The sequence below is a fragment of the Oreochromis niloticus genome, linkage group LG1, assembly GCF_001858045.2.
Source record: "Oreochromis niloticus isolate F11D_XX linkage group LG1, O_niloticus_UMD_NMBU, whole genome shotgun sequence".
Lineage (NCBI taxonomy): Eukaryota > Metazoa > Chordata > Actinopteri > Cichliformes > Cichlidae > Oreochromis > Oreochromis niloticus.
Window position 1 is genome coordinate 10,255,567 of NC_031965.2, and position 25,659 is coordinate 10,281,225.

The following is a 25,659-nucleotide window of genomic DNA, read 5'->3' on the forward strand; positions in this document are numbered from 1 at the left end:
AGATGAAACCAAGATCATCCTCTACCAGTATGATGAGAAGAAACAAGTATGATGACGGTGTGGAACTGCTCATGATCCAAAACATGCCGCATCATCTGTAAAACACGACGGAGGCAGTGTGATGGTGTGGGCATGCATTGCTGCCAGAGGCACTGGGACACTAGTGTTTATTGATGATGTGACACAGGACAGAAGCAGCTGAATGAATTCTGAGGTGTTCAGAGACATACTGTCTGCTCAAATCCAGCTAAATGCAGTGGGCGGCATTTTATTATACAGATGGACAATGACCCAAAACATACAGCCAAAGTAACCCAGGAGTTTATTAAAGCAAAAAAGTGGAATATTCTTGAATGGCCAAGTCAGCCACCTGATCCTAATGGAACTGAGCTTGCTGAAGACTAGTTGAAGACTAAACTTTGGACAGAAAGGCCCACAAACAAACAGCAACTGAAAGTCGCTGCAGTAAAGGGGCTGGCAGAGCATTAAAAAGGAGGAAACCCAGCATCTAGTGATGTCCATGAGTTCAAGACTTCAGGCTGTCATTGCCAGCAAACCAACTATTAGAAATGAAGATTTTATTTTCAGCTATTTGATTTGTCCAAGTTCTTTTGAGCCCCTGACATGAAGGGATTGTCTTAAAAATTGCTGCATTTTTCTGCAATGTTTTTGTTCAAGCCACTGAATTAAAGCTGAAAGTCTGCACATCAACTGCATCTGAGCTGTTTCATTTAAAATTCACTGCGTTGATGAACCAAAACCAAAGAACCAAAATTAGAAAAAAAGGTTGTCTGTCCAAATATTTACGGACCTAACTGTATGTTAAACCTCTTAAATTAAAGCTAAAAATCTGGGCTTGAATCACATGTTGTTTATTTGATTTAAAGCGCACAGTGCTGGTATACAGAAGCAAAATTACAAAATATGCATCACTGTCCAAAAACATACAGAGATATCTATGATACAGCGCTGAGCTTTATTACATCCTGACAAGCTGTAAAGGTTATCATGCTTCCTGGACTGCATTTTAAAGTTAAGTAAGTAAAGTTGTAATTCTGCATGATGGCTCTGAAAAAAAAACAAAAAACAAATATTGATTGTGTTTCATGCATAGAGAGTTTGACATTTTACTCGTCTTTTTATGAATTTGGAGTGCTGGATGTTTTTCACTGGGTATGCTTCGTGAGAGGCAGAAGGGTTTTTGATGAGCTCTGGCACTGGTTCAAAGTGCAACTAAACTTGTGTTTAATAAGGCACCTTGCATCCCCACTCTATCACCTCTTATTATTACTGACCTCACAACTCCCTCTGGTGCTGACTGAGGTGGATACTCGGTGAATAAGAGCAGGGGTTGAGGGGAGCGGGATGTCTCCGTGTGCGGTGGGTGGAAAGGAGCTTACATGTGGTACAGACTAGAAAAGACCTCCACTTAAGTCTTAGGTAAGTATCTGAGAAGTACAGAGAAGACTGAAGATGAGGCTCTTTAAAGAAGCAGTGAGTGAGATTTGCACTGTCAGCAGCACTGATTGCTTCACAAGCACAAGCATACGCATTAGGTTTTACATTTCGTTTCATATTCTCTGGTATCAAAATGTAGCACAATGGCCGTATGATAGGTTTAAGAAGGAGACTGCACAAGCAACCAAAAATATCCCAACAGGAATATTAGAAGTAGAGATTTGGGAAATACCTTAGGGGATTATTAGGATTCCTCAGAGGAATATTGTATCTGGAATAACAGGCTGTCCGTGTCCTAATTAGTGCTTTTGTTTCAGATGTATACTTTGAATCAAATGGACTGAACTCAATGGGCTATAGCTACTGATTGCTTTGTAGCCCAGCACTAGGCCTGCAGCAGTACCTGCAGAAAAACTAATTATGTGTGCAATCAAACCTGGGAGGTTTCAAAGGTGCAGTGAGTAAGACCTGAGTGCAAAATGATCCACATAAATCTGTGGCAGCAATAGGGTGAATGATCAATAACACTGACTCAACAGTTACCTCACCAGGTGCTGTGATGTCTGGTATTTAAAGTCACGGCACTTGTTATCCCAAAAGACGTGGCTATGGACACCTTTGACCCGTTAACAGAAGGCTGACAGCACAAACAAGCTGAAAGTATTGCCAAGCAATGATGAAATTACAGAATATGATATGCTTGTGAACTGCATTTGTCCTCTACTTGTTTTGGTCAGCTGCATCCTTGAGCACACTAATCATCATATCGCCTATTGTGTGTTTCATGCACCAAATCTGTCGTCTTTTGCTTGGAGTACCATCATTTTCACAAAGTCTTACAGCCGTATGCAAATAAGAGCTAATGTGGCCACATTAATGAAAAATCCTTGTGGTATTCATTATACCCACTTGTCTGTGGTTTTCAGTACTCATTACTCAAAAAAGTAATGCATTCCTAATCGCCTAGTCAATAGCAATGCATTGTTTGACTAATTAATACCCTAACACAGTAATTTGTTAGCCTGCTTGTTGTGTTGCACTCTCCATTCTTTCTCCTGCAGGCTAGTTTCGGCTGAGAAGATGACCTCTAATTACACAGTATATGAATTGTTGTGCAATCGCTTTAAAGAATATATAACAAATTAGACAAGAAAGGCCCTGAAATATTTTGTCTTTCTGTCTTTCTTGGCAGGGTTACTGTTTACACCACTGACACTTTAGTATTTAAAAAACATGTGCTAGTTTCAATCAGGTTTGCGTCTGGACTTTGACCAGCTCATTGCATCACCTTGTGTTTTTATTTTTCAGTCTTTCTGTTGCAGATTTGCTGTTGAGATTGGGATCATTGTCCTGCTTTGGCCTGAGATTGGTCAAGCTTTGGCTGTCAGATGCCTTCACATTAGACTCTAGAATACTTTGGCAAACAGAGTTCAGAGTTGACTAGGTGGCCAAATCTACTGTTGTGAACTTTAAAATTTAATAATACACAAATCTGAATGATTCAGACCAACAAAGAGCCAAAACTTCTGCTGTTTGTATAGATGTACTCACACTTGCTCATGACTGGTTAATCCTGTGCATTTGATGAGCAGCATATTGCTACTATTCACCATCTTCATTCTTATGGCAGCATTAAGGGTGTGTGTAGTTTTTCACTGGACTGCATAGACTCCGGTGAATGCTTTCTCATGACTGTATATTGACCAGACTCTGGTGATTAATGAGATACATCCCAGTTACATGCCAAGAATTTTATCCCTTGGACCATGTTTTAAATCTCTGTTTTATCACTTATGACAAGCCTTACTGATGTAAACAAACTTTGAAAAAGCAACAAAAAAGTGTTTTCTGCTTAAACTTCAAAGACTCCAGATCTATAAATCAATTTAAGAGTGAGCGTGTTTGAAATTTTCTTCCTTTTAGTTTAGAAGTTAGCACTTGTTTAGCTGCACATGTAGATTTGATTCATGTCTTACTTGATGTTTCTGTAGACTGCAGTGTTTTATACTGCCCAGGATTAATTGCAACTGTGGCAGACAAGAACGTTGGATTATGTCGCGCTCTAGAAGCTCAGTAACAAAATAACTTATTGAGACCCAGAAAAAAGTTGACCCCAAGTTGCTCTCCGATGCATCTGTTCGAAGGTGAAGGGGAGTCATGCTCAGTGCTGTCAGGAGATGAGGTAGAAGAGGGACAAACATTATGGTTTTTAAGTTGCAGGATTTGATTTCCCTACAACAAACTGCAGTAAAGGATCATCTAGTACTCTAGAGTTAAATGTGAATTATCTGCTCATCTACACAGGCCTTCCACAATCTCGGCAGATTGAGGCCAACAGAGCACACTGAATATCATCCATCCATTCGCTTCCGCTTATCCTTTCCAGGGTCGCGGGGGGCGCTGGAGCCTATCCCAGCTGTCATAGGGCGAGAGGCGGGGTACACCCTGGACTGGTCGCCAGTCTGTCGCAGGGCTAACACACAGGGACAGACAACCATTCGCACTCGCACATTTACACCTAGTGGCAATTTGGATTATCCAATTAACCTATCCCCACAAGCTGCATGTCTTTGGATGGTGGGAGGAAGCCGGAGTACCCGGAGAGAACCCACGCAAACACGGGGAGAACATGCAAACTCCACACAGAAAGACCCCGGTCTGATGGTGGAATTGAACTCAGGACCTTCTTGCTGTGCGGCAACAGTGCTAACCACCGTGCTGCCCGCACACTGAATATTTTTTTCAAAATGACAGGAAGCGGCACGGAGATAGGTGGAGCATTAACATCAAAAAAATTCTTCTGCATATCCATGTTGATGGCATGAGTCAGATAACATAGGATGCAAATGTACTGGTCCCTAGTTATAGTGAATTCAATAAGTCGAGACAGATTCATCAAAAGTAGGCAGTCCATCAAAGCGACAAATGATAAATTAATAAATAAATTATTTTGAAAACAACAATTTGTTGTAATGTGTTTCTTTCAACCACAGTGGTTAAAAATCTCAGTATCAAAACAATTTCTTGTTTGGGCCTCAGGAGGAAGTAAAACATCAAGATCATTTCTTACTTTGAACGACTGCCTAATCTTAAAGAATCTGTCTTGACTTATTTAACTGGCTATAAATGGGACCCAGTATATCTGAGTCCTGAAGGCATCATGCCATGAATGAACACCTATTTACTGTTTGATGTAATCAGAGGGCCTCCAGGGTGTGCGCACTCCTGTTTTCATGTTTCATGTTAAAATCAGTTTCAAACAAAAAAAGAAGAGGTACGGTTTCATGGTCTTTAGCCTTACATGTTATTAAATAATGGGCAGCACGGTGACACGCACTGTTGCTGCACAGCAAGAAGGTCCTGAGTTCAATCCCACCATCAGGCCGGGGTCTTTCTGTGCGGAGTTTGCATGGTCTCCCCGTGTTTGTGTGGGTTCTCCCCGGGTACCCCGGCTTCTTCCCGCAGACCAAAGACATGCAGTTAGTGGGGATAGGTTAATTGGTCAATCTAAATTGTCCATAGGTGTGAATGTGGGACAGGTTGCCAGTCTGTCTCTGTGTGTTAGCATTGAGACAGACTGGCGACCAGTCCAGTGTACCCCGCCTCTCGCCCTATGACAGCTGGGATAGGCTCCAGCACCCCCCACGACCCTGAAAAGGATAAGCAATGGATGGATGTTATTAAACATAAAAATCAACAGAGTAAATAACCTGTTTAACCCATCTATGTGTGTGAAGGTTTAACCAAATACAGCAAAGCCCTAACCTGAAATTGTACTAACCCATAATTTTAACTGATTATGTGCTCTACATTTATGTGTGTGTGCGTCACAAACCCCCCCAAAAAACTTCACAGCCATGTGTTACACATTGCTTCTTAATCATAATGGCATGGTGGGTGCCCTCACTTTATCCCCTGCTCAGGGTCCAAGGGCTGGCATGTCCTCCACTGAGCGTTCACCTTCCTGCTCTGTCTGGTCCTCCTCCACCTCATCACCGGACAGCACGAAGTCTGACTCCCCTTCTACAATTCTGAGTAAAGTCCTTTCCGCCTCAATCCTTCCTTTGCTCCTTGAAGTGTGGATATGGGTTGAAAACAGGAATGAGTAAGTCCTCCTGTCCACTACACAGAACACTGACTGTGTAATGGACAGTATTCACAGTTCTTTGCATTTTCCACAGTTTGTCATGTTACAGCCTTATTCCCAAATGGGTTCAATTCATTTCTCACCTCAAAATTCTACACATGATACCCCATAATGACCAAATGAAAAAAGTTTGCTTGAAATTCTTGCAAATTTAGTAAAAAATTATATGAGAAATGGTCATTTTGAAAAGAAAGCCCATGTGGAAACTTGAAACCCTGAGATGTCTCCTTGACAGTAAATTTGAGTAAGACTCAAATAGATTGCATGAATTGTGCTCGTGGAGGTCTCAGACTCGTGTCCCCCCAACAGAGGACAAGAATGAATCGCTGGGTCAGAGGAGGTTAATGAACACTTTGCATTCTGTTTCGAGTGCTCTCCTAATCAAATATCAGAGGGAGGGCGGGCACAGCGAACATGAATTATTTGTTTTTGTGGCCTCTGTGAACATTTTTTGTTGTTGCATGAGCTAACCTTTTTTCCTGTGATAATATTAACAAAAAATAATGTTAAACGATTGTTAGGTGAAGTGAAATTGTATGAAAAGTATTTCCAGTGCTTTAAATTCACACTTTTTTTTAGTTACAATATATGGACGTATGTAAATAAGTGATGTATGCATTTTCTGATTTAATATGAGAAAATAAACAACAACAAAAACACCGATTAATTTGTAGGAAAGTGGTTGGTGACTGCAAAATGAATAGTTAAAATGTTAGGTTAATGTATTACTTTTTTTATGGTGGGGACACACAAACACACCGGTTGCTACCCAGCAGTGACCATGAAGGGCAGATGAAGCTCGGGTGAAAGACTGCAGCACGGTGCGCAGTGACCGGCTGCATCCACTGGGGGAGGACCGAGCACCGCCTGCACGAGCTGCGGTACACGAGCGACTTTCTCACCGAGACTCTCCATCATCACACAGACACACACACGCACACAGACACACACAATGGGAGGGATCCAGGAGTATAGGTAGGGATACGGCGGCAGACAGACAGATGTGCGATGCTCAGACTTAAACCATGAAGCCATCCCCCCTCGCCCGTGCGAAGGTAAACTTTTACCCACCCTCGTATCTTGTCTTCGTGTGGAGCTGTCATTGATGCCAACTCGCTACGCGCACACCTGCTACTTCCTCCTCTTCTTCTCATTCTTTTTTTCTCCTCTGGAGGGGGTAACATTATTGCTCTCGTCGTAACCAGAAGCGATGCAGCAGAAACGGAGGCTGAAGTGGCGATAGATCCTGTTGAATTGAGACAAGACGTCGAGACGCAGCCAAAAAAAGTGTCCTCTCCAGAGTGCGTCAGAGCACGGATGTGTGTACTGGATGTGGATATGGTCGCTGCGTGGATACAGCGAGGGATTTTGCGGCGTTACCCTCCAAAATCATAACGGGGATTTGAGCGAGAGTGAACAACTGCATCCTCACCTAGCCTCTCCTTCCCCTGCTTCCTCCATCAGATTGGTTTGTGAAGAGGGGGGGCGGGGGAGGGGGACTGAGGCGATGTCGTTTTGGCCCCCTTTCAGATGTAAGTATGGATGTTAGAATAAAGGGAGGATACTTTAATGCGTAAATTGTATTGTAACCATAAATGTCTTCCATATCCCTTTGTGTTCACTCCATAGTAATAATGATGATGATAATAAGCATGATGTATTTTGATTGTGTATTCGATAAAACAACACACATCGATATGAAGGTTTTGTTTTTATTTGCCTAAACCAACTGCTGTTTTCTCCTCTCTTCTTGTTCTCGCAGCTCCTGAGAGCGTCAGAGGAATAAAGTCATTCAGATTCACCGGAGCTGTGTAAAATAACAACGGAGATATCTCTCCCCCTCTCTCTCTCTCTTTTAAACTCATCCTAAAATGGCAACCATGAGTGACCAGGGAGGATCAAAAGACGCATTCGGGCGCAAACCCGGCTCGCGGAGAAATTAACCACCTGATGGGCACCGGAGAAACAGAGGAGAGACTGTTTTGGTGTCGCTTGTTGACTTGGTGATTTACAATGCTGAGCAAATAAGGGGCGCTGCAAGTTTGACCGAGCGTCTGCGTAACAGGCTATGCCACCGGCCTTTACATCTGATCTTTTTCCTTCTTTCTTCTTCTTCTTTTTTTTGGATATGGTAATGATGTCATGAAATACCGGAGGAAGGGGGGGCTGTACCTAAACTGGAAGAGATGGCAATCAGTATCATGTAAGTAGGATACATGGGATTCGCTCAGCATGGACCCGTTTGAGGTGTGTTTGCTATTCTGACTTTCTCGCATTCACGACTGATTGGTCGAGAGGCTTCATGCCTCATTTTGTCTCCCTGCGCGCGCTGAGCTGCAACTTTTGTCCTCTGGTCTGCGTCCACATCACAGCGCGCGAGCGCTTACTGTAAGCGTCCGCGGACCGAAGCGCTCACTGACTTAAAATGGAGTTTGCCATGGTGGGCGCGGACGGTGGGTGCAACAGCCACCTGCCTTACGGATATGCCCAGGCTCGCGCGCGGGAGAGGGAGCGCGAGAGGGAGCGCCAGGTTGCCCACACCAGAGCGGCGGCCGCAGCGGCTGCTGCCGAAGGTGGAACGTGCACGGAGGGAGGTGGTGGAGGAGGAGGAGGTAGCTGCGGTGGCGTCGGGGGGTCCACCTCCAACACCTCCTCGAGCGCTCATCTCCTTAACAACCGCCAGCATCAGTCTCGCGCCGCCTCCTCCGCGAACGCCAACATCAGCAGCGGCGGTACCGCCTCGCGCCCCTCCTCCTCCTCCTTCACCTCCACCACCACCACCACCACCTCCACCTCCTCCTCGCAGCAGAACCAGCAGGAGCCCGAGCAGCAGCAGAGATTTGTGCGAGAGCGGAAAAAGCAGCGCGGCGTCGGACGCTGGAGACGGAACCGGGGCACTCTCGGCGGGGACCTGCGCCACTCCGAGCTGGCTCTGCTCGGATCCGAGGAGGACATCATGATAGAGGAGGAAGAGGCCGAAGGAGCCGAGGAAGAGGAGGAGGGGGGGAGGGGGGCGGGGGGGACCGGGGGAGCAAAAGGTCGAGTTTTTTGTGCAACATGGATGATGAGGAGGAGACCGTGTCGATCACCGACAGGCGGCCCCAGTCCGGATATGAAAACGTTTACAGCGAGTGCGGCTGCTGCGAGAGAGTTGTCATCAACGTGTCGGGTCTGAAGTTTGAAACTCAGCTCAAGACGCTCACTCAGTTCCCGGACACGCTCCTGGGAGATCCGGACAAGAGGATCAGGTACTTCGACCCGCTGAGGAACGAATACTTCTTCGACCGGAACCGACCGAGTTTTGACGCCATTCTTTACTACTACCAGTCAGGCGGGCGCTTAAAAAGACCAGTCAACGTCCCATTTGACATATTTTCCGAGGAGGTCAAGTTTTATGAACTCGGGGAGGAGGCGATACTAAAGTTTCGGGAGGATGAGGGCTTCGTCAAAGAGGAGGAGAAACCTCTGCCGGAGGATGAGTTCAAGCGCCAGATTTGGCTGCTCTTTGAGTATCCGGAGAGCTCGAGCCCTGCCAGGGGGATCGCGGTCGTGTCCGTCCTTGTTATTGTCATTTCTATTGTGATTTTCTGCCTGGAGACGCTGCCGGAGTTCAGGGATGACAAAGAGTATCTACAGCCACGAAACAACTCCTCTCAGCCCGATCACGGATTTACACCTTTTAACGACCCGTTTTTCGTCGTGGAAACGGTCTGCATCATCTGGTTCTCGTTTGAGATTATAGTTCGCTTCTTTGCCAGTCCGAGCAAAACTTACTTCTTTAAAAACATTATGAACTCCATAGACATTGTTTCCATTTTGCCTTATTTCATTACTCTCGGCACGGACCTGGCGCAGCATCAGGGCAACGGACAGCACGCGATGAGTTTCGCCATCCTGAGAATAATCCGCCTCGTCAGGGTGTTTCGCATCTTCAAGCTGTCCAGGCACTCTAAGGGGCTGCAGATCCTGGGTCACACCCTGCGCGCCAGCATGAGGGAGCTGGCCCTCCTCATTTTCTTCCTGGTCATAGGTGTCATCCTGTTCTCCAGCGCGGTGTACTTCGCTGAGGCGGATGAACCCACCTCGCAGTTTACGAGCATCCCGGACGCGTTCTGGTGGGCCGTAGTGACCATGACCACAGTGGGTTACGGAGACATGAAGCCCATCACTGTGGGTGGGAAGATAGTGGGCTCCCTCTGCGCGATCGCGGGCGTGTTAACTATTGCGCTCCCGGTGCCGGTCATAGTGTCCAACTTCAACTACTTTTATCACAGGGAGACCGATAACGAGGACCAGCCGCCGGTGGTGGAGAGCATGCCCCCGGGCTGCCCGTACTTCCCTGACTTTCTAAGAAAATTCAAAGGCTCGCCCTCTGGCTCCTCGCTCGGCGACAAAGCGGAGTATATGGAAATGGAGGAGGGGGTGACGGAGTCGCTTTGCGGGCTGGACAAGAGCCCCAGTAAAGGAAACGGCACAGACATAAGCAGAAAAAACAGTACTAACTCAAAATCCATTCAGACTGACGTGTGATTACAATTAGAGTTTATTATTATTAATTATTTTTCCTGAAGAAGAAGAACACGCCCTATAAAGATAATTCTAAACATCATTTCTGCCCAACAGCAGGTGACCCCCTCCCGCTCACACTTCCCCAACACAAGTTTGAAACACGCCTCAGACACACACACACACACACTCACACTCACACACACACACACACGTTCATGCCACTGATTGGCAGGCTGTTATGCTTCATCTCTCTCTTTCCCCTGTTTTTAACCATCGCGCACTTCTCTAACAGCAGCCTTTCCCCCAAACCATCTTCACCACACACCAGTCTATTTGTTCATCTAAGCTGTGCGGGCTTCCAAATCTGACATCAAATTGAAATTCTAGTGAAGACAGGCTATGCATTCGCACTTTATGAGTTTCATCTGTCAATAACAGAGAGGTATAGGGATCGTTTTTGCTGTTATGCAATAAAGTTCAAAATCTGTTTGCACTAATGTAGATTTTTTTTTTTTTGCGCTGGGTTTTGGCAGATTTGTATTCAGAGACAGAAGCTGTAGGCCATGAAAGTGGCGCGTATTTAGTAATCCTCTGACCACTTCGCTAAAGAATGTTTGAACAACTTCCTCACAGAGAGCAGACTAAGGATATTAATAATCCCCTTTATATGCTGCCAGTAAAAGTAAAGAAAAAAGAAAAAATTGGAAACGAAAATACGGATAAGTCTTTTGTAACTGTTCCAGTATTTAACATTAAAGAAAAGCTAACTGATAAGACAGCATTTAGTAAACCAGGGCTACAGTTATTTCTATGACACCTACACAACTATGTTTTTCCACAACAGGCCAAAAGAAAAAAAAAAAAGCCTTGTATTGCTGACCCACTGCGAGAGCTAAGCACAGGAATTATCAGTTTATAAAATGGCTGGAGAAATGACTCGCCCCAGGTTTTGTATGGACATGCTTGTTGGAACCTCGGTGACAGCAGTTTTCCCCAGTTTCATTTAAAGCACCTCAAAATGACAATATCCCTTTACAAGGAGGCAGATGGAAAGTTAAAGCAAAAATGACTCATCGTGGAAACTCATTGGAGGGGAGCTTGCGAGCAATTTTCTCTCCTGTCTGCTGGACTTCGTGCACAATTCCTTTCCCCCCCACCCCGCCTCACCCCCCCAAGAGGACTGCGATTATCTGCGAGCTCGGAGGATCGTCATGATGTGGATGTCTTCCAAGGTATGTGGCCCACAGCTTGTGTGTGAAAATGATTTTTTTTTAAACAACCTTGTAATGATCAAAACAGCTCCAGTCACGTTTTTAATGGAAAATATATGCCACTAAACAAGGTCCCATCTCGAGATAAACACTTTTATTCCGAGCACGACACCCTCACTTTTATTTTCAAACACTCCCGTGTTTCTTTGACAACAGAACCACGCGTGAATGCGCGTGCGTAAAGCCCTGTAGACGCTGGAGGAATGTGGCGCACATTTTTCCAGTCTTCATGTGGCCAGTTGATGTTTCTGCTGTACAACATTTAAGCTGTGTTCAAGTGTCATATGCAAAACCAATAACTGCAAAACTAATAGGGTGACATAAGTCAGATTGCTGCGAATTTGTGCCAAATATTTGGAAAGATCTAACACCAGGAACTGTGTTTCTGCAAAACTAAATAGTAAGTATGATCGCATGATGATTCTAAGTGCTGCAGAATTTACTCCCTGCTTTGCTGCACATCAAAAGATCGTTTTACTTGTTTACTTGTTCTGTTTTGTTATATACTGAACTGCTTCTTTTATAATTCCAAATGCGTTAGTTAAAGATTTTTCTATCCAGTTTTTGTTTTTCAGATGAGGAAAAAAACAAGAAATAAGTTCCTCACTTGAATGTGTGAGTGCAGAAGGACCTGTGTGTGTGCTTGTGTGCGTGTGTGTCTGGCACTAGACGGATGTTTTTACAACCATCTGCTGAAGGAGGAAAGTTTCTCTGAGTGCTTACACTAAATCTTAGTTTAGGACATGGATGTACAAGCAGGACTGTGTGACATCAAATAGTCTGAGAGCCAGTCAAAGTTAAATATCCCACTTACACAAGTGGGATGTGGAAACTAAAAGCTTCCAATGCACAAGAAATAAGTCAAACTTAGAGAAGTAAGAGGCATCCTGTGCCAAGCAGTCGAACTTTTCAAATAAGCAATCAACGCAGAGTACTACGAGTTTTAAAGCACGTCTTTGTGTTTAAAATTTGAAGTTATTTACCGCATATGTATACATTAGGCACATTAGGCCTTTATTTCCAATAGAGAAGTAATGCAGGAAGAAAAAATAACAAAAAACTGTTTAAACTCTAAAAACTGTGTTGCATGCTGGGAAAAGTCAAGAAAACAAAAGTTGATTGTCTCAAGACTTTTCAGTCTTCTGAATACTTACAGAACGCATCAAAAGGTGCTATGACATCAACGCTCAGTTCCCATCTTAAGTCAAATCTAAATGCGTCTGTATTCATAAAATCGACCCAGACACCTCGCCACTCACTCTGTCATTGCTTCTCAGCATTCCTCTGCATGCTAACACTGCATCAGCATGCGCTAATTTATCTCACGGAGCGCTTTCTATCCTCAGAGGAACTCTTCACGCGAGATATTTTCAACACCTGCACCCACAGCATCACAGCACACTCCTGGCACAGGGCCATCTCCTCTTGATACCTCACACTTTGCACTTACATAATGTGGCTTATGGCAAGAGGCAAAATCCAAAACATTTTTTATGCAAAGTGTGTGGGTCAGGCATATTTTAAGGCTTGTAGCTGCTGAGTTGACTGCAACGGCGTGTGTCATCCTGAGCCATGGAAGCTCAGTGACTTGTACTGTTCATAGAGTGCTTTTGCCACGTACTGGGGGAGTCTTTGTAGTGCAGATTCAAACCATATGGCTGGGCCATGTGACCAAGTGAGAGTTATTTATGGTTGTTTTTCAAAAGGTATTGCTTTATGTACCACTTTTTATTGTACCAGAGAACATAAAAGGGAGGGGCACATAATGTCAGATTTGGTTATGTAAGAACAGGAAGTACGGATGACGTGTGGTTATCAACTCAAAGTTTTCCATTTTTGGCAATCAGAGAATAGTTTGAGTAATCTCTTCTGTATCAGCTTTTTCCAGTGTCAAGATTTTGTTATTGCTTCTGTGATAAAGGGGTGCGTTTTGCTTTTCTTATCCACTATATGAATAGATGGATTATAAAGTTAGCTATTTGACTGAATCGAACAGCTTTAAATGGTAAATGGCCTGTATTTGTATAGCGCTTTACATATCCAGTCATCCACACATTCACACACTGGTGATGGCAAGCTACGTTGTAGCCACAGCCACCCTGGGGCGCACTGACAGAGGCGAGGCTGCCGGACACTGGCGCCACCAGGCCCTCTGACCACCACCAGTAGGCAACGGGTGAAGCGTCTTGCCCAAGGACACAACGACCAAGACTGTCCAAGCCGGGGCTTGAACCGGCAACCTTCCGATTACAAGGCGAGCTCCCAACTCTTGAGCCACGATCGCCCCATCAGCTTTACTGATGATAGAACTAATAATAGCCCAACACATGTAAGAGGTGCTAATACAGCCAGACTACTATACCACTGCCGATGGAGTGCTCGTTGATAAATGCTGTTTACATTGCTCCTGTGTACTACACTGTACAAACAACAGCGAACCGCAGCGTTTCAGTGGTCACATTTTTGCTATACAGAGCCAAAGCCGGGCAAAACGCGCACGGCTGCCAAGTAGGATCTCTGAGTCTCACTCACTTTTTGAAGTTCATTACAAATGCGCTTGTTGATGTGCAGCTCTAAAACACAAAGGATGAGGTGCATTTTTTATGCAAACTTAATGTTGCATAATCTAATGTAATAGTTTGGACTCAAACTATTACTTTATTATTTTTAAAAAGACAACATCAGCGCAAAGTATAGTTATTGCAGTCAAAAGTGAAAAAGAAAGAAATTACAACATCCAAATTTAGCACAGCAGGGTAGCACGGTGGTGTGGTGGTTATCACCGCTGCCTCGTAACGAAAACAATATATGTTCAATTGCAACAACTTGCCAGGTCCTGTCTATGGCTTCCATGGTCATTATGCCATCTCTAATGGTTGTCTGTCTCTCTGTGATAGTATGGTGACCTGTCCAGTGTGCTTCTTAAACCTTTCTGTTCACACATACAGCAACACTAATCAAGGGCCATGTTCCTATTTAGAAATAGTCTGGTTTCTAAGATGGAAGTGTCTTATGTGTTTTATGCATTAGAAAATGATTGTTCTTTGGTGCTGCTAGAGCTGACGTGGTTAAGCTAGCTAACCCATGTACAAAGGAGCTGCAGGGGCCGGGGTTCGAGTCTTCTCTGATCGTTTCCTATGTGTCATTGCCCCTGCTTTCTTCGTTCTTCCTTGTCTACTGCCCCTCCTCTCCACCCAAAAACGTTGGCACCAAATAGTTTTCAGTAAAAATGAAAACATTGCAAATACATTTAGGTATGGTTTGTGGCCTTTCTTCTGTGGGAAATCTAACCCAGTGGTTAGCTCGTCCATGATGTCTGTGTAGGTTTTCAGTCATCCAGCCCATGGTTAAGAATAATCGATTGGTACTCAGTTTTTTGTTTTTTTGTAATAGCTGTCGCACGGGTTTCTGTTTTAAATGATGTGTTGATTTTAGCTCCTCACACCTTCGAGTCCATTGTCTACATTTTATGTGAGAGTTGACTCCTCTGTGCTGAAACAACCTGCTCTGCATAACAGAAGCCAAATTGTGCTGACAACCATAGGTCAAAGTCACGGCTGACCCCTGTGACAAATGGCTCATTTAGCTGTTTGGAAAATGACTTCTACCTGCAGCCAAGACATCCATCCATCTTCTACATCTGCTTATACCCACTCAGGGTCACAGAGGGCTGGAGTCTATCCCAGAATACACTGGGCAAGAGGCAGGGAACATATCAAAGATAGTCAATGACAGACCTATAAAACATATTCAGACTGAGAGCTTGACAGTCTGCTTACAATGAAGACCAAACTAAGTTCAGTGACATAGCAAATATTACATATATTTATATTTAAATTATATTCAAATTATAATTATTTATTTAAATATATTTAATTGCTCCTCTTTTAATCGTATAATAAATAGGCAAAAGGTTCAAAAAATATTTGTTAATCTTAAATGGGACTTATCTTTTCCATCTCCATTTTCTATTCTCGGACTCTAATAGAGAAGTTTGAATTTCAGGATGTTACGTTTCAGGACCTAATCTGCAGTGACTCAGTCTTTTACTTTGAAAACTTATCAGATACTCTATATTAGCAGTAAAGCATGTCAAATGGAATAAAAAGTAGTGGGTGCTATCAAGCCCTTCAGATCACCTGCCATATGGGGTATCTTTCTGTGACATCATGAAGGTCTAGGAGTAGAAAAAAACAGTGTTTAAACCTGAGCTTTCAGCTTATATGATGCTATTTTAATACCTTAAAGACCTTATAACACCTAATATGTTACTAAGCAATGATGCTATTATGACTTATAATTGGCATATAACCTACAAACTAATGTTTATTCTGGGAACAGTAGCTTGATTACGCAGCCATTCAAACTACGTGTCCTGAATTTATGTAATGCCTTTGGCACAGAAGAAGGCCATGAAACAGATGCAGCCAAGTTCAACTCTGATTGTGAGTATGACATCAGAAATTATGGAAATTAATAAAGTAGGAACTGATGGTGAAATTTAATATCTGCTTAATATTTGGTTGTACCGTAATAGCTCAGTACCGAAGCTTTTTGTTTTTGCATTTCTAAAAGAAAGTTTGTTTTTAGTAGCTGATTCGACCTCGGCTTAGCCTGAAGCTGGGTGGAACTATGCTGGGGCTACATGAAACCGCCATACTTAGTGTGACATGCAATGATTTTACTAGCCGGCACTAGTCTCAGTCCTCATTTCATTCAGTTTTATATTTGTGCATTGCTGGCATCCAAGCTTGAATTTGTCTTCATTTGTTGCCCCTTGTTGCCAATGCAAAGCTGCCTTTTCTCACCAGTTCCCTCCACTTGCTGATCAAAGGAATGGACCTGCCATGATTATGTTATGTGTCGCTAACACGTTTGAATGCTTGCATTTTCATGCTTCGTGGCACAGTGGTCAAAAAGTCATCTTTTCCTGTAATGTGATTACCAACAAGTGACCTAAACAAACCCTTTTTATGTTTTGTATTTGCCACTTATGTGAGAGTGGTAACTTCTGTGTGAAGAAGTGCATTCCCTTAGCATCACCGTGTAAAGTGGGATTCCCTGGCAGAGATGGAAGCTGTCAAAAAAATAATATCTACTTGCTCACACAATCACTTGAGGACATGTCTTATCAGCCAGAATAAGTGAAACAAACCATGATGTGTACAATTTTCCGTGTATGTCATTTCCTTTACAAAAGGTAACCAAATATTTGGAATTTGAAGAGGAAAAGCTCTTATTCTTCTCACAGTTTCCACATTATCCACATGCACATTTCTTTTTTTAAATAAATGCAATGACTTCGTGAAAAAAAATCATTAATGAGTCAAAATATCGTAGACCGGAACAACACAATAGTGACTTCTCGTTTGAGAAAGGAATCCTTAATTTGCTGTTTCAAGTAATTATGGGAAATAATCTTCTCATAGACCAGCCATCATGCCTCAATGATAAAATCTTTTCCGTTGAAGTATCCAGAGCAACAAGAAGAGAAAACAACCAAACAACAGAGTGGAATTTCATGAGGCTGGAATGCTTCTCCATTCATCTGTCTTGCCAATACATTAATCAGGCCTGATAAAAGGCTGTCAGCCGGCTGCGTCGCCAACGTGCACAATAGACAATCCCAGCTGTTGTCACTGTGCGAGTATTTGTGATAATTGTTGTTGTTTTGTTAAAAACGAATTTAGCCAACTCAGTCTATGTTCCTGTAAAATCATTAGTAAATAGTTCAAAAAATGCAGGAGTGATTAATCACTTTAAACTCAGGAAGGCTGTTAACAAGGTATTGCTGAGCTGCTGTCCAAATCTATTGGTCAGAGAAAATTGAGAGACAGAGAGCCGACAGAGAAAGGATTAGAAAAGAAGTGCTCTGTTAATCAAGCAAAGAAGCCTGATTAGCGTTTCTTGGTGGGCCACTTTTTCTGCTGGGTTAGTTTACCCGCTGTTAAGAACCCCTCCCCCAAACAAACCTTATCCAGTCATAGCCTAGCAACCAGAGATGGGAGTAATGTGTTACTGTAATCCGATTACTTTTTTCAAGTAACGAGTAAAGAAAGGGATTACTATTGCAAAAAAGTAATTAGATTACTGTTACTTTCCGGTAACCATGCTGCGTTACTGCGCTACTAAACCGCGATTTTGTTTGTGAGAGTGTCTCATGACAATGAAGTACGAGCGTGCGACGCCTGTGGCAGCAACTGACGTGTGCAGATCAACAATGGATAATATGGAGTGAGGGAGAGAGTGCAACCGTGCAGCATTTAAAGCATGGAAGTACTGACATTACTTTAAGTTTGATTCCGTAAAAAGTGACAAAAACATTAGCGTCCGCTGTACACTCTGCATGGGAAGAAAACTTCTTTCTACAGCAAAAATTAAACTTCAAATCTGAGCAAGCACCGAGCACGCCGCCACGGGAATGTGAAATTCACAGAGAAACCACCGGATCCCCCCACTGACATGACCGCTGTGGCACCGGCCCACCACTCCTGCTAAACATGTGAAAATAGAATTAAGAGCGACAGGACTCAGTGCAGCTGAGTCTTTGATTCTATTTATTTTCTGCTGTATTTTACTTGCATCTATTTGAAAGAGTGAGTGTAAACACAAAAAAATATTTTATTTTATATGCTGGAATTTGCAGAAAATAGGTTTAAATGTTAAACAAATGTCTTCAAGTCAAAGACCGTTGTATATAATTTAATTTTTGCTTGATGCAATGTGCATGAAGCTAAAACATTAAAACTAATAAAACAAGTTTTAAAAACAGACCTTTTCATTTGATTCAATTTTATATGGTGGATTATGCAGAAAAAATTGAATCAGGCTGAAAGGTCTATTGCTTTATTATATTTTCAGATTGTGTATCATGTTTTTAAAAAGTAACTAAATAGCTAAGTAATAAAGTAATTAATTACTTTTAAAAATAAGTAATCAGTAAAATAACAGGACTATTTCTTGGAGAAGTAATCAGTTATTAGTAACTAATTACTTTTTTCAAGTAATTTGACCGACACTGCTAGCAACTAGCATGGCAAGTCTGTGAAGTTTTGGAAATAAAGGCCCAGAGTAATGATTTCTATGGTGATGGTATCACAAAGAGTAAAAAAAAAAACAAATCTTAATTATTAAAACAGTTTTTATATGAATAACAAGTTTGCCCAACTAACTTTAACTCAGTGGTGTCAACCATACATCACATGATCTGGCAAAAGGTCAAATTGAGCCCAGTGGACAGCTTTACAAATGGTGGGTATGTTCTGGCATGATTTCTGAATGATCCTTACAGGTTTGTGTTGAGTCATTATGAATGGATCAAAATTATACCCTTCTTAGTGAAAAAGATTACACACGGTGTTCCATATCACACCAAGGCTGGAGTCACGCTAGGTGGATAACAGTGGTGGGAGACCAGGACAACGTTACTGTGCATATGTGCAATAATAATAAACACTCACAGTCATTTTCTGGCTTCAAAGTGACTTTGGTGTGTCGACATGGTGATAAAATGCCAATAAGACGAAATCAGTCTGCAATCAGTTTTTGATTTAATGGGGTCAAGTTGGCAATTCCATGCAGTCTGTTAGTGATACTATGGCTATGAACTGGGATAAATTGTTGAAAATCACAAACCTGCTGCTGTCTGTTGTTAATCTGCTGCAGTCTATATAAAAAGTAATTCAAATAAACTACTTACATTTATAGTGTAGCCAAAACCTCATAGATTTAATAAAGAAATTCATAGGATAGTGATGCAGTTGCTGCAGGTTGGGTTTTTTACTGAAAATGACACAGGCACCCAGAAACTCTGCTTTTATATACAGGAATATAACCATACAACCAGGCTGAGTCACAGTAGTGGCTGCACAGGAGTTGAGGTTGTTGTGCTCTCAACCTTTGGGAAACCAGCTGGTCGCTGCAACTCCTTGCACTCTGCCTCCAACTGGAGGGTCGTTGCTGCATATTTTTACTGTACTGTGTGTACTTGTGAGCTATTCAGCATCATTTGTAATCAAAGTACCCTACAGTTTTGGATAACATCTCCGATTATTCATTATCTTTTATTGTAAATGGACGGTTCAATAAAGAATGCACTTGATTTTAATTGTTAGACCGACTTCAGATGAAGCCCATGAAATACACTACTTTTACAGCCCAGCAAGCTGTTTCACTAACCGCATTGGCATATATAAACTTTTGCAGTACCAACAGTATTTGTGCTGCTGTTTCGCTTTTAGCCAGAAAAATCCAGAGTATTGCTAATCTTTACTAACAGAGCATATTGTTTAAAAGATTAAACAATTAATGGTTAATATGTCATTGCTATCACTGTAAACTACCTTTATTTTTATTTAACGGGATAAACAACCATTTGAACAGGTTTGACTGGCTAATTGATCCATGTCAACATCCTACTTGCTCCAGCCCATCATGCATTTGACAAAGACAGTTGGGTTCCTCCAGTTTTCCATGTATCCGCTGTATTCACAGCCCCATTGGACAGGAGCAGTTAATAAAACACACCTGGGATTAGATCTCTATTGTAAGTTTAAACCAGCTTGTGGTTTCCACGTAGCAGTTACATAATGTCCTTCTATTGAAGAATAGCAACCTGATTCTCTGCACCTTCCACTGTATACCCTCTTTCCAACTGGCTGCATTAATCTGACAGCATCTCTGGCTTTATTGTGTTACTTCACTCTAGACGTGAAGATTGTATTGCTAATTACTCATATGCTTCCGTATTGGATTTCACCGCCCACAGTTTATGTTATTGCCTTACAGTTATTAAAAATGGTGCTTGTTGCATGTTCAGCATTTAAAAGAAAAAAAAGCTGATTTGTTTTTATTTTGTTTTTGTTTTGTTTTTCAGTCCTTTACATAGTACCTTATTATCCTAACAGAGACTACAGGCTTACTTTTGCACGACGGACCAGTTTAATGTCAGACAGTATTTTCACTGACTGACCTTTAAGGTGTCGCGGATAAATACAACAAAATAAAATGACACGACCGAGACAAAAACTGTGGTATTTCGCACATATAATAATAAACGCACATTCACTGTGTAGTTGTGTAACTTTGTTAGCATTGTCCTCCTGAAATGCACCAACAACACTGAGAGTAACATCCTCCTCTCTACCCCTTAATGCTTTCTGGTCGCTATGGTAACACGTAAATATTTCTTACAAAATAAGACACAACTACAACACAGGAAAAGACCCAGAGAAACCAAGTTAACGATAAAAACCTTGAAAACCATAAATTTCACACCCAAGTCTCAGCTCTCACGGCCTGGTACCAAACGACTCGGTTCATGGTGGGGTCCGCTCGTATAATAGACTCTGATCCCATGATGCAGTTCTTCACTTATCTCTTTTTATTCCCTTTGTGTTTATATGCTACTACTGAATTTAATCATTATAAATTATTAAACTCTGGCTCTTTCTCCCATGTCTCTCTTTTGTCTTGTCTTCCTTCGCTCACCCCCAGATGATCGCAGCAGATGACTGTCCCTCCCTGAGCCTGATTCTGCTGGAGGTTTCTTCCTGTTAAAAGGGAGTTTTTCCTTCCCACTGTCGCCAATTGCTCATAGGGGGTGATCTGATTGTTGGGGTTTCTTTCTATACTTTGCAATATAAAATTCTAAATTCTTTTTGTTCGAATGCAGAGTTTATTTAGTTTCTAAAAAAAAAAATGGATTAATATTTCAGTATTTCAATGGCCAGTTTACCTGTAGTGTACACAGAGGTATGAGTGGTCAAAGTGTTGATGAAGTTTGCTGTCACACGCAGTCAATCTGGGGCAACAGAGGATTACAGATTTGTTATGGCATTGGGAAAGGTAAGCATTTCAAAGATTTGTCATATCAAGTTGAGGCTTTTTTCACCCCTCATTTTCCAGAGTGGTACCTAAAACCCCACAGCGCTGCAGCTTTTTATGAACAAGCTTCAGATTTGATTAAATAGAGCAGCTGCTCAACCATAAAAAAAAAAGTTTTCTCTCCTGCTCCCTGTGAAGATGAGCTGGCGAGCAGAGGATGGGCGCCCTGCTGGTCCTGTAAACGTTTGAGAGGCCACAGATGCTGTTTATCAACTGTAGAAATCTAGAAACACACATCAGCATGTGTCAGAAAATCACTGAAGGGCAAGCCTGACAAATAGTCATATATGCACGTTTAGAGTGTATTGTAAACCGTACGTAGGTAATTTAAGTTTTATTTATATTCGGAAACAGAAATGGTGTTTGGATGGTCGCAATCTGAGAACCCTTAGGCTATAATCTAATAACTTAGCCTTTAGAGGAAGCAGTAATTCTTCGTGTTCTTTGTGTCATCACTGTTTAAAAATACCAATAAATCAAAAAGTGCTAATAAAGAGGCAACTCTGCCTCAGATGACTTTGAGATTGCATTTCTGTACTTCTTATGCTCTCAACTTTTGAAACTAAAAATGTGGCCACTGCTACACAAACTACAACTGTCAAGCAGAACGTTTGTTAAAAATGTTCCTTTAGATCAGATAATAGAGACTTTGATTTGTATGTCTAGCTGTTTATTAGTTTCCATGAATTACTATTAGTTTTATCGTTAATATTCAAAGATAAAGAATTTTAAGCTGTACATTGAAAATCCATTTAGGTACAAATGCACAAATGCAACCCCGAAGGCTAATTATTGGACCAAAAGATAACATGTACCTTTCTGAAGTCCAAAAAAGGTAGATTTATGTTCCCAAATAGTTAAGAAAAAAATACTGATATCAGAAAACAGTATGCTTGGACACATTGGAAATGAAATGGGGTAAAATATACATTTTGCACTTCTATTTCAAGGTTTTACTGTTTTTTTAAACTGAGTGTAGTTATTTGAAAAGCATTTAATTCCCCTTTTCCTTCTGTATGATTTTCTGTATATCAGTGGCACACATGTCAGGTAGATAAAGATACATTTTCACCCTTTTTAATCAGTCACTTTTTGTTCAGTTGCATTAAAGTACAGAAATTGTCAGCAGAGTTATGATGCTGATGAAGATCAAGACTGGAAATGACAAGAGTACAAATACGTACTGCCTGCCAAGTGCACGCAGCACTACTTGTGTAATGCCACAGTGACAAGCCATTACACCCTAAAGATGCAATAAGGCTCTTTATTTTCTGAGGCTACAACTGTGAGATCAGCCACAAAAGGTGATACACAACGTAGAGAACAACAGATAACGTTCATATCATTTTTATCACCATATAAAGTCAGTATTATCTACAGAAAGGCTGTCCAAGAGTAAAACATAATTTACTTTTTCAAATGCTCTTTGAAGTTGCAATTTTTTTGTTCATATTTATAAGATAAGGGACTTGGTTGAAGTCCTGACCATATACAGAGCTGCAGCTGTCTTTGAAATCAGTTACAAGAAACAAACCCAGGGAAACCTGAGCATCTTATTAGGCCAGATGTCTCTGTGTTCTCTGCTACTAAAGAGGCACAAGTACTGCCAAAGTGCTCATTGGACTTGTTTGATATACTTATCTCACTGTTATTTGCTCCAAGCCTGTCAGATGTTGCACTGAAATGGACAAACATATATGCCAAATAGTGGTTTTAGGCTTGAAATCGTACATACATGTCATTATAATTAGACTAGATTAGACTAAAATCATTTCTGCAGTTACTTTAAAAACTCTGTCTGTCTTATGTCAGTGCACTTGCTTGTCAGGAAGAAAGTATTGATTCATTGGATTATTCTCTGTGTTTCATACATTTAGTTGGATCAGTGGCGGTCACAACTGCAATCAAAGTGTGCTGTTGAAACTGTTTGGTCTAAAATGCTCCAAGCTACTCGCGATTAGATAACAGACAAATTCTCCTTGAGTGGACTTGAGTGGATAGGACAAACAAAACCTGATGACAAGGTGGTGTTAGGGTCAGGCAGTGCATCATGTTAATGCACTGTCAATGTCTACATTTTATTAGATTAGAGTGGAAATGATATGACACTTGTAGTTACTATATATATATATATATGTATATATACATATATATTACAGGGCGCATTTAAATTTCGTTACCCTTTTAAAGCAGTGAAGACACTGCAGTTGTAGCCCACAGCATAAACTGATCCTGTAGCTTTGTATTAAGGGCTTCTGAAGCGTCACGCAGCCCCAACATTAGCAACATAACATGTTAAAACAAATATCATAGTAGCTTTTCATGTAGACCTAATCGTGTTAAAGCAGCAGTGTGGAGGAGTGTTTCTTAATATTTCTGGAGACTAAGCCTGCTGGACCTTATGTATTTAATTTAATGATAGGCAATATTATATGAAAACCGAAAGAGCGTACGCTCTCCATTATTGATTCAAATTACTGTGTGCAATGTGCGTGCTGGATTGATGTGCAACTTTCTAGCCCCTTTTAGATAATTGATTTATCCACAAAAGCTGCAAATTGTCTACATGGCTCTATTGCTCTCATCAATCACTTATACTGCAATCAAGCAACAGACAGCAGCAAGGCAAAGTTAAAAACAGACCGAGGAAGAAAGTCAAAGACTCAAAGAGGGCAAAGGATGGGAAATAGCAGGCTTGAATTTATCAACTGGGCAGACACATGACTCCAGTGAGGGGATAATCACGCTCCTTGTTTGCTGGACATGAAAGAAGAGGCAACTGCATGCCAGCCTTATCAGAGCTAATATTGTTGCGATATTTGTCCGCTTGTTTAATATACTTAAAGCATTTCCCAATGATCTTTTAATGCAGCTTAACCTAAAAAAGTGCATGAATTGAAGAGCTTAGACAGACATAGACATTCAGACATGGACATAGCGCATGTTATTTTACAACGCTCTTCATGCTCATCAATCAGCTGATGAGTAGTTACCAAAGTGTGCTTCATTACCGCAACAAAACTAGGGGCGAGCAAGGTACAACCAAACACATTTTGGTTTTGATAAATGAAGAAATGTTTTTGCTAGATTATACATATTTTGAACAATCAACACAGACATCTCTGCTGCAGTAAAAACTAAATGTTTGACTGCTAGAGTTAGCTGCAGCACTGGAGCTAATCCCCTACTTCTACCAAAAAAAGGAACAAATTTTGATCAGTTAAAAGGAATTTAAATGTTCTAGCTGTATGTAACTATATGTGACTAGTGCATAGTGTGTGTGGCTCAGTCTAATCCATATATATATGCATCCATCCACATCTTCCAAGGCTCTTTAGACTAAGTCGCGTCTTTAACAATACTTTAATATGCATTTTATTTTTTACTCTTGAAGCGCTTTACCTCACATTGGTGGTCATTTACCAGTTAACCTGACATGTATGTCTTTGGGACTGTGGCAGGAAGCCAGAATACCCACAGGAAACCCACACATCCTCACAGCCAGGTTACCACTCCACCCTAACCATTAAGCTATTTTCAGTAGTGTTGCACTTGTGGGTGCCTTAATTTTAGCATTATGCTGCAGTTAACATAATGCTACAAAAAAATGTACATGCGTGAGTTTTAATTTGTATCAGTTTTGCTATGTCCAGCGTTTATTCCTCGCGAAAACACTGCATGTGTCTGATTGGATACATCGGGTTTCACGGGGGAAAAAAGTAACAATGACTATATAGAGGTCTTCAAAACTCATGTAATATTTTACACTTTGCAGTGCAGGGTTGAAAGCAGAACATCTTCCAGTTGGGTGGTAAACTGACCAGAAGCACACCCTAGAAAAAAGTGCCTCGTGCACTCCTAGCGAGAATCATTTTACGTATACTGTACATTAATTGGAAAGCTGTGTGCTGTGTGGTTTGCTACAGCTTAGTGACTTGTCCTACAAAACGTGCGTCTGCAGTTAGAAATCTCACTGCACCGAGCAGTAAATGTATTCATCACCCACAATATAACCGCACAGTCTAGAATACTAATAATCTCTCCACTGCTTTCCCCCGAAACCTGTTTGCATTTCTGCATTTTTCCTGCTCAGTCAGATACCAGCAGCTTTACAAAATGTCTCAGTGATTACATCTTACACTGTTTGATAGCAATGTCAATAAGTAGTTCATCACCATTATCTAACAGGCATTTCAGATTCAGAGAGTATCACCCACTTGCAGTGCTATTGAACAAAGACAGCTGAACTCAGGGCTCGAATTCAAACCGAAAGAGAGTTGTGCAGACCTAAATGCACACCTTTGAGTCACATAGCTTTCTGACTAGTCCTGGATGGTGTAACGACCACAAATGTTAAAAGGCAATAAGTAATATACAGTTATGTAAGTG

At 41.7% G+C, this 25,659-nt stretch overlaps 2 protein-coding genes across 3 annotated transcripts in view; both read left to right on the top strand.

The window, feature by feature from the left end:
- Positions 1 to 5,536: 5,536 nt before the first annotated feature.
- Positions 5,537 to 8,618, top strand: LOC100694964 (potassium voltage-gated channel subfamily A member 4; the record flags this gene model as incomplete). Its single annotated transcript, XM_005455739.4, has 2 exons — positions 5,537 to 7,137; positions 7,368 to 8,618. A coding segment is annotated over exon 2 (588 nt), but the record flags the coding sequence as incomplete, so codon positions are not given.
- A 7-nt stretch (positions 8,619 to 8,625) lies between these two features.
- LOC102076326 (potassium voltage-gated channel subfamily A member 4) overlaps positions 8,626 to 25,659 on the top strand; it is a 53,743-nt gene continuing 36,709 nt past the window's right edge. For both annotated transcript variants that reach the window (XM_005455713.4, XM_025901122.1), the window contains exon 1: positions 8,626 to 11,346. In XM_005455713.4, coding sequence (XP_005455770.1) covers positions 8,663 to 10,135 — 1,473 coding nt within the window. In that variant the 5' untranslated portion in view covers positions 8,626 to 8,662 and the 3' untranslated portion in view covers positions 10,136 to 11,346. The remainder of the gene's footprint in view (positions 11,347 to 25,659) is intronic.